The sequence below is a fragment of the Limulus polyphemus genome, unplaced genomic scaffold (assembly GCF_000517525.1).
Source record: "Limulus polyphemus unplaced genomic scaffold, Limulus_polyphemus-2.1.2 Scaffold1752, whole genome shotgun sequence".
NCBI lineage: Eukaryota > Metazoa > Arthropoda > Merostomata > Xiphosura > Limulidae > Limulus > Limulus polyphemus.
In genome coordinates, this window is record NW_013667362.1 from 131,442 (window position 1) to 144,876 (window position 13,435).

The 13,435-nt window shown below is 33.1% G+C and overlaps 1 protein-coding gene across 4 annotated transcripts in view; it reads left to right on the forward strand.

Annotated features, from left to right (window-relative positions):
- LOC106464827 (atlastin-2-like) overlaps positions 1–11,980 on the forward strand; it is a 78,599-nt gene extending 66,619 nt beyond the window's left edge. For 2 of the 4 annotated variants that reach the window (XM_022392624.1, XM_022392623.1), the window contains exons 12-15: positions 2,073–2,222; positions 2,501–2,715; positions 9,238–9,304; positions 9,970–10,291. In XM_022392624.1, coding sequence (XP_022248332.1) covers positions 2,073–2,222; positions 2,501–2,715; positions 9,238–9,304; positions 9,970–10,149 — 612 coding nt within the window. In that variant the 3' untranslated portion in view covers positions 10,150–10,291. Of the gene's footprint in view, positions 1–2,072; positions 2,223–2,500; positions 2,716–8,313; positions 8,327–9,237; positions 9,305–9,969 lie in introns of all 4 variants that reach the window. The other 2 variants (XM_022392625.1, XM_013924983.2) reach the window with 2 other exon arrangements.
- The last annotated feature ends 1,455 nt before the right edge of the window (positions 11,981–13,435 follow it).

Consider the following 13,435-nt stretch of genomic DNA (forward strand, 5'->3'; position numbering starts at 1 on the left):
GAAGACGTGCCACCTGAAGAAGCCACCGTCGAAGAAGAACCTCTACTCAATTTTGGAGAAGGGAAACGGTGAAAGCTCTTGGTGATGTTACTAACACTGATGTGACTTTTACCGATGATAGGACATTTCCTGATGAAGTAGATGAACCCCAGGTGAAGCAGAAGCCAACGAGACGGAGACCAGTACGGAAGAAGACTCGTCCCGTAAAATTAAGAGACTTTGTTGAATTGTAATTTTGTCTTTGTAATTCTGTACAGTTAATTAAGTTATTGTTAATTGTTATTGGTTTATTGTATGTGGTTATTGTTCGGGACGAACAATATTAAGGAGGGGGCAGTGTTGCGTCAGCGAGTCACGTGACTACCGTGACGCAACGTTTCTAGAACTATCATGTACTTTGGCGAATGCTCTAGTTCTTACTGGATAGAGGATAGGCTGGTATATAAAAGAGGAGAATGTAATGTGTGAGATAGACAGTGAGTAATTGAACTGCGGTCACGGGGTATTGTTGAAGTTAACGTTCGTTCGTTATAGTATTTGTTTTAGCGCGAGTATTGAGATTAAGTGTATCGCAGAGTTATATTCGGAAATAATAAACCAGTTTTATTAAGAAAGAACTTGTGTCGCTTAAGTTTCGTTGGAACGAAGTTACGGAAAGTTAATTAACAAACGGAGACGTAACAACTGCATTATTGATCATAAATAAATCTCCTAATTACACTTTTGCTGTTAACATTTTAGTTTTATGGTTTTATTGCTGCCCTTTGAAGTAGTAATTGCTGCTTGAAAAACAAGAGTCCATTAGCTATTTCCTGTAGATCTAAAGTCAATACCACACAATTGTAGATGTCCTGCTCTATAGAGTCAAGCTAGACTAATGATAAGATGATTTATTTTATTGACATTTTGTTGGGCCGAACTTAGAAGTTTATAATCCACACCACACAATTGTAGATGTCCTGCTGTATAGAGTCAAGCTAGACTAATGATAAGATGATTTATTTTATTGACATTTTGTTAGGCCGAACTTAGAAGTTTATAATCTTTGCATTTTTGTTACTTTTGTAAAAAAATATATAACAATAAATAAATATACATTAAAAATGAGGATTTGTAGCACTCACTGATGCTTGAGGCAATTTATATTCAAATAGATATTTTTATGTAACCTGCATTGAGTCTCACAAATTTAGGTCTCCAAAGGAATTCATTTAGTTTTCAGATATGAATTTTATAACACAAACAATACATCAGTCACAATAATAGATTGTCCCAAAACAGCTATAATCTATCCAGCTTTCTAAGTAAATTATAAATAAAATAAGTTAAACGAAATTTTGTTAGCTGTTTGAAGTATCCATATATAATGATCACACAGTTAAAGGCTTCTTTCAAGTAAATAACATAAATACCAAACTAAACAACTGATAACTAACTTTCTGTAGAAGAGATTTTGCTATTTTGTTTATCATCTGTGTAAAACTGATAAGCACTCGATGTCCAAAGTCAGAATGCGAGAGAGGAGAGGCTTCTTTGGCGTGTTTGACAAACTTATTGATATCTCAATAAATAAAGAAGGTAGGAAGTTCACATTTTAGATTATTACCTGTAATATACATATGTTTTTCTAATTGGTTGAATACTTCAGCAGCCTATATTTGATATAATAAAATATGAAAGGAGAGAAACTGTAAGACATTAAAATGAAGATTGATATATATATATATATACATATATTTTAGTTATACGCTTTGTTTTAATTTCAAGTTTATTGGCATATATTGATAAAAAAGTGAGCGTAACTAGAAGGTCATGATGTTCACTTTAACCTGGCCTTAGCAAAAAATAAAAAGTTAAAGGAAGGTTTTTGAGTTAGATTCCCATAAAGTAATTGTAAGTCATTGAATGTTCCATAATAGTGTGTTTCAAGAAGTTTATTAAAAATTGTGAATAAGAATGAATCTTCATCAAAGTCATTCCAAACAGTGAAGTTTGAGTAAGAAACTTTTAATAACCTGAAGGACACCATAATAATGGTTGAAAATAATAGTTATTTCAAATCAATGTTTAAGGCTTGTGGTGGAGAACGTCCTTACCTCAATTCTCGAATATTAGAGGAGGATCACTTGCGACTTCGAGAGAAATCCTTGGAGATATTCCATACCACAAGAAAGATGGGTGGAAATGAATTCTCCCAACAGTATGAGGAAATGTTGGAAAAGGTAAAATATCATCTGCATTTGATTATAATGAGTTTATATTAGATTAAATTAATTCTGTAAATTTCTTTAGTGTTGGTTCTTGTCTGGTAAACTAAATAGTTATTCTATAAATATTATTACTGTATTAAGGAATTCAATGACACATGATAGTCTCTAAAATGGTTCATGCAAATGGTTTAGCAAATAATTCTTACCATTATTGTGTGTTCATTTTTAGAAATATGAACCTTCTAGTGTTTTTGGTAACATTTGTATAGTAATTTCTATTCTTCTTTTAGGAAATTCAAGAAGCTTTTGAGAACTTCCATAAGCATAATGAAAGTAAAAATATCTTTGCTGCAGCACGCACACCAGCCACTCTGTTTGCATTGGTGTTAATGATGTACTTTTTTTCTGTGATATTTGGTATCCTGGGAGTGTACTCTATGGCAAATTTTTCCAATCTGTTGATGGGTATCACATTGGTTACACTCTGCACTTGGGGTTATGCTAGGTGAGTATTTTTTTATAATCTAGGTCAGTTATATTGTAACAAGTTGAAATAAAATTTCTTCGTAGACCACTTGCATAGTGAAATTTTTTACTGTTAATCCTTTTCAGCCTAATTTTCAAAAATTCTCTCTTGATACAAATCATCTATAAAATTGTAACTAAAAACAGAAAACTTCATAGTAGCTAAATAACATTTAGCAAGTGACCATAACCATAAAATTGATTAACATTTATTTTGGATAAAGTAATGAAAAATCCAAATGTTAATTCAGTTTTTAATTTTTTTGCCACCATTTATAAGTTTTATTTAAGGACAAGAAATATTTAAACTTCCTGCATGCAAAGACAAAACTTGTGTACCTATGAAACATGGTTATGATCATTGCATGTATGTATTACTTGTTTTGAGCTGTTAGTTTGAAAATGACGAATGTTTGAAATTGCCAATATGAAACTGAAATTCAACTCCCTGAATTTGTTATTTTTTTAGTTTCCAAATTTCTAAAGATAACATATAAATATATTGGAGTTCAAATAAAAAACAGGAAAGTTATGTTTATTTTTGGGCCATGCGACATGTTATAGTATGTTTTAAATTATTGATAGCATAGTTACATTAAAGGTTAATTACCAAAATAAGTACAACAGTAACCTTTGTGTTGATTTCATAAGCACATTTTAAAAGGAAAATAAGGTGAAGCTTCTGTGCTGTATGTAGTGTCACTACAACCCAAGTTCCATCTTTAGTTTCTTATAAATTTAATATTTTCAGACTAAAGGAAACCATAGTTTATAAAGTTTGGAGTAATGAAAGAAGAAAACCATTACCATCATTTTTATACCCAAGTTTTTTCAGCATAAGTCTCAATGTCAAATTTAAAAAAAAAAGGAAACCCAAAATCAAATTTGTAGAAATAAGGATTTGAGTTTTGTAATAGCTCTGTGGTTCATGGTAAGCTGACATATTTTCAGTCTTCATGTAAAGTTTTAACGTGAATAAAAGCTGTAAAAATAAGGAGTGGAGTTCTGATACGATATCTTACCTCCTCTCACAAAAAGTTTTCCCAATTTATACTGTCAGCACAAATTTTCACTCTCCTCTAGGCTTGATAATCCCACTTACCCTCAGATATGTTAACATGATATATTTGCATACTAACATTCAAATGATTATGTAGCAACCCTCCACCAATAGGAGTGTGACACTACTCTATCGTAACTAGTGTCCTCTCTAATCTTGCAGCTGTTAACCATTTCTTGATTGGCAGTCTTATTCAATAGATGTGTTTTCACTTACAGTTTGATTAATTTATACACAAATTTTTACTTTCTTACTTTTTATTTTTCAGTTACATTGTTATTTACCATTTTTGTTTGTTTTTTATGGAGAGTTACAATTTTTATTTTATTTTATCTTCTATACTCTTTCAATTTCTAGAGTTATTCACTCACAGTTTCAGGTGGTCATGACCACAACTGCTGTTACTGCTGCAATGGAATTATGGACCATGTTCAAAGGGTTGTAACCACAATTCCCTGCCCATGAAGTGATGGCTCTAGTCCATTAGGAGTTGACAATTTTCATACAACAATCAGAACAAACTGATGATTGTCCTCTCATACCTGCTCAGTGATTGGGAAGAAGTGGATTTGGACAGCCTTTTTCCCCTCCTGAATATGTCTTTCAGTCATGTCGTTTTGTGGAATTGATTATTCAGGTATGTTATATTCTTTCCTTATCTCCCATTTTCCTGTGGTTCCACCCCTGCCTTTTTCGGAGATGTGCCTTTGGATCATTATTTAGTGTTTCTTCATTCCCTGTATATTGGAATTCATGCGAGTCATTTTGGGGGACCATTTGCATTTGGCGATCAGTATGCATCAACCCCCACCTACTATGGATGTTCATGATTTTGCTTATCATCATTCCAACTTCCTTTATTTGGACTCACAGCATTTGGTGTTCCTTCTTCCTTTGTAGGAAATGTACCCCGATACTTCAATTACCTTCTCTTGTATTCGTTTTACTCTGACCACCCTTCTCAGATCAGGGCCGGTGGGGCCAGACTCCTTCAATTTGCTTATGTTTGGAGGTCCTTGGTGGTTGATCCATGAGTTTTCTAAAAATCATTTAAGTAAATCTGGTTCTCTACTTCCATTCATCTCTCCTGTTGTTTTACTCTAGGTTTATGGATGAAGAAGGTCGAGGTGTCTGATGCTTATCTCCATGTCCTCATCTCTCCTGCATCCAGACAGTATCATCGCTTTTTTTTTTCATCATGGGTGTGTGTTTCAGTTTCAAGCACTTTAATTCAGACTTGCTTCGGCTCCCTGTGTATTCTCTCAAAGGGTCCAGGTTTTTGTCTTCGTTTCCATGATCATATGTATAGCTGACTGCCTCTTTCTTTCTCCCAAGATGATTTATTCCTCCATACTCAGTTTCCTCTCCAGGAACCTGTCAGAGTGGGTTTGGCTTGTCAAAGTGGAGAAGTCTTTCCTCAGACCCACACAATATTTGGTTCATCTTGGGATGATTTTCAATTCTCTCCTCCATGGAATGTCTCATATGAAGTGTCTCATCCTATCCTTCTCCTGCTATGCATGAGGTTCTATCTGTTTCGTGGTTGTGGGCTTCCCTCAAATCACTCATTCATCTTGGTCATGCCCATGTGCATCATCATCAGTGGGTTTTGATAGACCAAGAGAGCCTTGTTCAGGACCCCTTTAATGCTCCTCCCTTACAGACCAACTTCGACTGGTGGTTTGATTAGAATAATACTACTGTGGGTGTTCCTCCTTCTTGCCCAGAAGGTCACCTTTTACTGATGCTTCTCTTTCTGGTTGGGGGGCATATCTCGACATTCAGAAGGTTTTGAGGTGATGGTCTCCAGTCTTCTTTCCATATCACTCTCTTGGAACTTCTTGGTGTTCATCAGGCTTTGCTTCACTTCCTGTGGGCTCTTTGGGACCAGCTGGTGATGGTCCACTCTGACAATTCTATGGTAATCTCATACATCACCAGGCAAGGGGCACTTGGGTCGACAGACTTCAGTTTTCATACCTTGGATATTCTGTATTGGGCCCACTGCCATCACATCACTTTGTTGGCATGTCATATTCAGGTTGCCCTGAATCTGGTTCCAGATCAGTTATCCCATCCTGACAAGATTCTCCGTACAGAGTGATTTTTGGATCCTCACGTATTTTGGAAGTTGTGTGCTCAAGAGTGTGTCCCAGATTTGGATTCTTTTGAGCTTTTCTCAATACGCAACTTCTACAATTTTGGTATCCTGTTCCTCATCCTCTGGTAGGAGCAGTCAATGTTCTTAGTCAGGATTGGTCAGGTTGGTACCTATATGTATATACTCTTATTATCCCCTCTTACGTAGCCTTGCCTTACTTTTGACCACTCCATATAGTGTTCTGCTGGTGGCCAGTTCACAAGTGTTTTTCCCTGCAGCGGCAGTTCTTGGTGTCACCTCCCCTTTCTTTTCCTTTATTTCCAACACTCCTCCATCAACCCCACTTCAATGTGTGTCATATATCTGTAGCCACACTCTGTCTTCAAATGTAGCTTTTGTCCAGTCCCTCACTTGATGGGCTGGACTACTGCATGTTGCTTCTGTCATTTCCCATCCAGTTCATTCTTCTTCCATGGCAGTTTACCAATGTAAGTGGTACACATACCACTGTTGGTCTGCCCGAAGGGGTTATCAATTTTCTCATCCTACTGTTCCTCGCATACTTTTCTGCCTAGGGTTTTTGAATGAGGCCTTTCAGTTTCCTCTGGTGTGGGCTATAGGGTTTTTTGCTTGATTTTTCGCCTTTGTCTCGTGGAGTATGGAAGTCCTTGCCACTTACCAGTTCCTAGCCACTGGGGTGGTGGACTACAGAGGCTTGTCTTCCTACATGTGCACAATACCACTCAGTTGAGCGTAGTGCGGTGGCATCCTGCTGGTGTAGATGGCATGATGCCCTTCCTACCTGGTGAGGCACCCTTCTTCCTACCATTTGCTGGATGTCAGATCCTGGGGATTGGGTGTTGGTTGGAGCTGGACTAGCCACATAAGTCCTCTCATGTTTTTGGATGGTTAACCTCCTCCTACTGCAGACTGTAAAGTTCAGTAACCTCCTCCTACCGTGGACTGGATGAAAAATTCCCAATGCCATCAGGTTTTGGACTGGAGATGAACACCCACTTATGCCCTCCACCTTCCTACCATCGGCCAGATGTTGGTTCCTGGTGGATCCGGTGTTGAATGTGTTGGAGGTGGGTTATTGGTACAGAAACTTCTCTTCCCTGCCAGTACTTGATTTGAAGTTGAATGGTAGAGTACCTGATATACAATTCCAGATGCCACTAGGTGTTGGTTGAGGTTGAACTCCCACTTATGGTCTGTCATGCCCTAGCCACTATACATTGAGGAAGGATCCCATTATTTCCGTAACTTTTCTTGGGGTACCTCCTTTTTTTCTGCCCATTTGGCAACACATTACCAATGGGCGATGAGTATACCTGGCTCAGAAGTGGTGTGATCTCCCATGGGTGGGTTGTTTTTAGTTCCTTCTCACACCCTATGGTTTTACTTTGGGTACTTCCTAAAGGGGGATCATCTTCTCACTGGCCCTCCACCTATTCAGTGTGGGATTCTAGCTTTTTGTGAGAATAGGTAAAATATTGTATCAGAAGTTAACACCTTCTTAAACTGAAAATCTATTTCTGATATATACTTATCTCTTCTCCCATTCCCTACCTATTCTTTCCACTTCCAGTGTGATTTGGTTTGGTCTGACCAATCCTAAAGTGGATAACAGCTGCAAGATTAGAAAGAGCTCTAATTATGATAGGGTTGTGTTGCATTCCTATTGGTGGAAGGTTGCTGCATAATCATTTGCATGTTAGTATGCAGATATCTCACGTTAACATGCATGAGGGTAAGTGGGAGTATCAATGCTAGTAGCAAGTGAAAATTTGCATCAATAAAGGGCAGTATAAATTGAGAAAGCTTTTTGTGAGAAGATGTAAGTATCTATCAGAAATACATTTTCAGTTTAAGAAAATGTTAACTTTTATAATAGCTCTGTGGTTCATGGTAGACTGACATCCTTTCAGTCTTCATGTAAAGTTTCATCATGAATATTTTATCCTGATCTATTTTTGTTCCAAACTGCTAAGACTGTGTTATTCTGTTTATAGAAATTGTTAAAAACTTGACAAATTTGTGAAATATTCTATTATTATTATTATTGTCTAACATGAGGAGCATTTCACAAACTGAAGAGTATTATGCAAAAATTATTTGAGGTTCAGGTAATAGTAAATTACAAATTGAAAACTATCGTTATTTTGAAGTGATAAGGTAGTGAGATTGTGGTGTAACTTGAACTTTCATTAACTAAGAAACCTTTATTTGAAGGGTCTGTGTACAGAATCAGTGTTTTAAAGCTACTGTATTCAAAATTTAGTTTTTATAAATATATATATATATATATAGCTATAACAGTTTTTCCTAAGATTTTTAATTATTGAAAATACTATTTAAAATACAAACACTAATCAGAAATTTTAAATTGAATTATGCCCCAATATGCTTATCAGATTTAAACACAAGGTAAGTAGAACTTTAGATTATATTATAATAACTAATTTCCTGTAAGTTATCATTACACTGTTCTTGTTTATGTAATTATAAATCCAAAAATGTGTGAGCATAATAAAATTTATTTCCAATTTGTGGTTGACTTTTGTTTGCCCTTTGATCTAAAGGAGGCATTTATTTTAAGATTTTTTTAAATTGAAATACTATCGGCTGGTAGTTGCTTGCAAGTTAAATTCTAATCATTGAGACTACTATAAATCTGTGTAACAAGATGAATAGTGGTAAGTAAAAGTTATGTTTATTTGTAGTAAATATTAGGGGTGCGTATCTCATCATAGTAGTTGATACGATGCGTATCTAGATACTGATGACGCAATACAATACGTATCTAGATACAGAAGTTTTACCAACGGTTTGTTACAAAGTTTGACAGTCTTGTCTGTAATTTATTATCTATATTACTAACATTGTCGTATTTAAGTACTTCACGCTTTCCAAGCCTTTTTAAATTCTCAGGTTTGATCAACTAAACGGCAGCTGGCAAGAGAAGTAAAATAAAAAAAAGTTAATATCCGTCTGTCTATTTTGTTACTGTTAATTTGTTATGTTACTTTGCATGTAATGTTTTTGATAAACGAAATGAAGACAACATGTTGTACTCAATACTCATCTTCCTTTATTGAATCATTAATTTTTAGCAATTAGAAATTCTGATTTTTTCTTTACAAAAGACTTGCCAAAAAGCTTGCCAAATTTTGTGAAGATACATAAATTGTATCATATCAGACAATGTATTGGTACAGTTGTATCACCACACCTGTAGTAAATATACAGTAATGAAAGTTCAAGGTAATTTAACAAAAAAGTTAGATATTTTTATAATAACTGTGAATATTTTTTTAAAAATCTTGTTTTTCACATAGGTACAGTGGAGAAATGCATGAATTAGGATGTCAGATAGACATTTTGGCAAATCATATATGGGAAAATGTAAGTGTGCTATAATGCATAGCTATAATTGTACTGAAAAAAGTACTTAAATTGGTTATGTATTTGATAAAAATATCCCAAAATATAGATACAAAACAGAATTTGTAAAAGTGTTTAGTATACCAGTTTTGTATTGGCATTCTGTAGTTTTTGAAAGAATATGAAGTTAATGAAGGAATTCTTACTAATTGACTGTAAAATTGTAATGCCTCTTACCACACACACAAACAGCTGGGATCTTATGTTTGTGCCAATCCATGTATTATTAATATACTGATAAACGAGTTAAATTAACTAATTTTAAGTTGATATATATACTAACAAAATACCCAGTAATGCCAAGCTTAAGAAGTAATGCTATAAAGGGGGGAGTGGGATACTCATTTCCACTATTCATCCATTTGCTTACCCATTTAATCATTTGGGGATCCACCTGACTTTCTTTACCAAATTTCCTTGAAATTTGTTCAAGCCAGCTTTTTACAATAACTTGTGACACTAGACAGACAAATGGATAACTCTGATTTATATATTGTAAAACAATGTAATTATAATAAAATTAAATTTATTACTAAAGTTCATGTTTGTTTTAAGTCATAGTTGAGTATCAGTAGTAGAACGCCTTGATTACTTTTGCTGAAATTGAAATGTTCTTTATCTTTCAGGCTCTTTCTCCTGTATACAAGAGGATAACCTCTGACAATTTTTTGCAGATGCCAAACTCAACAATGTTGAATAATGTTCCTTCATCTTCAGTAAATGGCAGAAAAAAAAATCTTAATATAAGCCTACAAAAATATCTTGCTCAGTTTAGCAGGTGTGGGAAACTTGTTAAATTTATTTAGTTTTGTTAATGAGAAATGTTTTTTTGTGTGGGAGTTAATAATTCTATACCTGTGATGCCTTGATAGTGGCTTGAATCCTAATTATATTATTCTTTCATCATTAATTATTTCCTCCCTGATGTGTAATTCTTTCATTCTTTTTCAATATGCCTTAATGTAGAAACACTAATAAAATGTCTATGGAATATTCTAGTTTTCTGTATTGTAACTACAAACAATATTAATTTGAATTAGAATTGTATCTTGCCATTCAATGACGTGTCTAAATATTTCTATGTTGTAATGAATCAAGGATTGTACATCTTAGTTATCTGTAAATCATAAAAATTCATTAAGATATTCTAAATTAAGTTTGTTATTGTTGCTGGAATTTTAGTGAAGTACAAGTTTAACCTTTGTACATGTAATTTTTCTCTCCTATGCTTAAGCCTGGAATTTTGTATGTTTGGGTAATGACCCTTTTAAGTACTAATTTCATAATATATTTAAAATGAAAGATCTGTGGCTTCCATAGTTTTGTGATAAAAATTGGTAGTATAAAAGTTTATCTCCTTTATATTGTGAGTGCATTTATTTTAGTAACACACATGAAAATACCATAACACTGGACTTTAAAACATTTGCTGAAATACACATCTAGTTGCTAAATCAACCTTATAAGTGTGTGTGAAGTGTCAGTCAGGGAGATAAAGGGTTTGAAAAATTAATATTCTTTATTTTTATGTAATGGTTGTATGAAATATCTGTAGTTAACATCTTTAGTAATGAAAATCCAGTCTTTTTGAAATCTAACCTAAATTAATCATACGGTTTGTTTTTAGTGTTATATTATCTATAAATAAAAACTAACTTCTGCAGTCTTAAAGAATTCGTCTCCATAATCATTTTAAGCAGTGGAAATGTTTTAAAGATACTGGTAAAATGCATTGTTATTATCTCAGCTGAAAATTTTACATTTTGCATGTATTACACATTCCCATATAGTATTTAACATTACTTTAAAATTATACAAATAGAACAACTGTTAAAAAGAATTACAGTTTACTTAAGAACGAAAACAAAAGTAATGTTGTTGTTATCTAGAACATAGCTCAAAAAGGCTACTAAGCTTTAAGTTTTTAATTATTCTAAAAATATGCTTTTGTAACTACGTGTTTTTTCAGATAGTCTCTTTTAAATTTATTGCAGTATTTTTAGTGCATCTAAATACTTCATTAATATTTAAGTCTTACAACTTGGAAATTTAATGTTCATAATGTGATCACATGACATAATTTAAAAATTAAGGGTTAGATCAGAAAAGCGTACAAAAGTTTGTGCCTAAAAGAGTTGTTAATGTTTTGTAGAAAATGTGAAGTGCAGATGTGTAAATACTTGAAGTTTCAAACCTTAAATATATTATGTTCTTTTATTCATATAAATGATAAATTTCAGGTAAAGCTGAGCATTCAAAGGTTGTTTTTTAAAGGAATAAATGATATTTTTTCTGGAACAAGCTGTACAGTAGCATATAAATGCATCGTTTAATTTTGTTTCAACAAAGATTGATCTACATATAGCCACTGAATTTTGAAGAAAGTTTAAAATATATTGCTATATAAACACACATTACTGTTTATAGTCTTGTTTGTTATGTTGCTGTTCAGTTTTTGGGGGAAAATATTTAAAAAAATATGTATTTCTTCAAAATGTGATTTATGATTATCTGGATCAGTTACATAAACCCAAACCTACCATTTCATTTCATTGTGATATCAAAATTTTGATGTATGTTTGTTTTTGTTTATTTTCTAACTTAGCCAGCTTATTTTATAAACTATGTTTTTAATGATATTGTGTATTTGTATTTTTGCTTTATACTTGAATGTAAACTTAACCAAAAGTGACAGCTTCTTATCTGCCTTCATAGGTTATCATAAACAAGTTTAAATTTTTGTCTGAAATTTGTAATTTGGGCTGTATATCAGATGAAAGTATCTGCTTAATTACATAAACTTAACAACCTTGATCCTGAACAAAACCTAGAAAGTTCCCTGCTTGCATCCAATATATATCTAATGCAAGTATATGCTTGAGTATAGCATGTCAGCTGTTAATTAGTTTTAAAAATATTGTGTGGTGCAATGAGATTAAAGAAAAACTAATTGCTTTTGCATCTGTGACTGTAGGGGTATGCAACTTGAAAGATATGTTCTTGATGGTGGACAATTCTGACACGACATTTGTAGTTGACAAAGTACTTTTTAATTACATTCCAATTGCTTCCATTGGTATAAATACAACTCCATAATAATGATGACTTTTGATAAGAAACTTTTTTAACATGGCTGAGGGACTACCATAGCTCTTGATAAACACAGATTGCTCTTAATAGTCTTGTTTATCTTTTCATTTAAGAGTGCTTCTGTAATACTGGTTAGAGCTGGGTGATTAATGGTATTTGCTAATTGATTGGCCCAGTAAATGATTACATTCAATAAGTTAATTAGTACTGTTCCTGATAACATGTATGTGTTCCCCCATAGAAGTGAAAAATGGGGAAGAGAATCATTGCATTATTCTAACATGATATTAATCTTCCTATTTTCATTTTACCTAGTTATTTGTTTTTTTAACTACTTATGAATTACTTTTCATTTCACATGATAGACATCTTCTGAAGGTTGCCATTTGTGCATATTGAGAAAAGCATTTTTTGCCAAAAATATGTTTCGTCACAAATTTTTTTTACATTGTGATTTGGACATTTTCTACTTGATGAATAAATCATTAATTTCCACTAGAGATGCAGTAATCTCCCACTGGTCCTGTGTAAATCAAATAAATTGATAAATAAATAGTGAAAATACATTTACTATCACTGATAAGAGTAACAGTGTTTTTATTTGAAATATATCACAAATGCAATTAAAAATAATAAAGTAGCCAGTTATCCAATTTATTTATGTATATTGTTTGATAAAGATACACAAAATTAATATTTAATAAAGATTTGAGCCATCAGAATGTTTTATAGTAGTCTACCATACTCACTAAACAGTAAATTTAACAAAGTTTATCTGATTTGATTACTATTTTATTTGGTGAACATAATTAAAAGACAAATACTGCAACTCAAAAAACCCATAGTATATTGTTATTTATTAAAATTTCTAATGGTCTGACACCGAGTTAAATGATACTTTAGTAATTTAATTGTACTTTGGATTTAGCAGTTAACTAAAAGTTGATATATAGTCAGTTTGTGATATTTGCCAACAAGATTGATACACACAGTTTTCCTTTT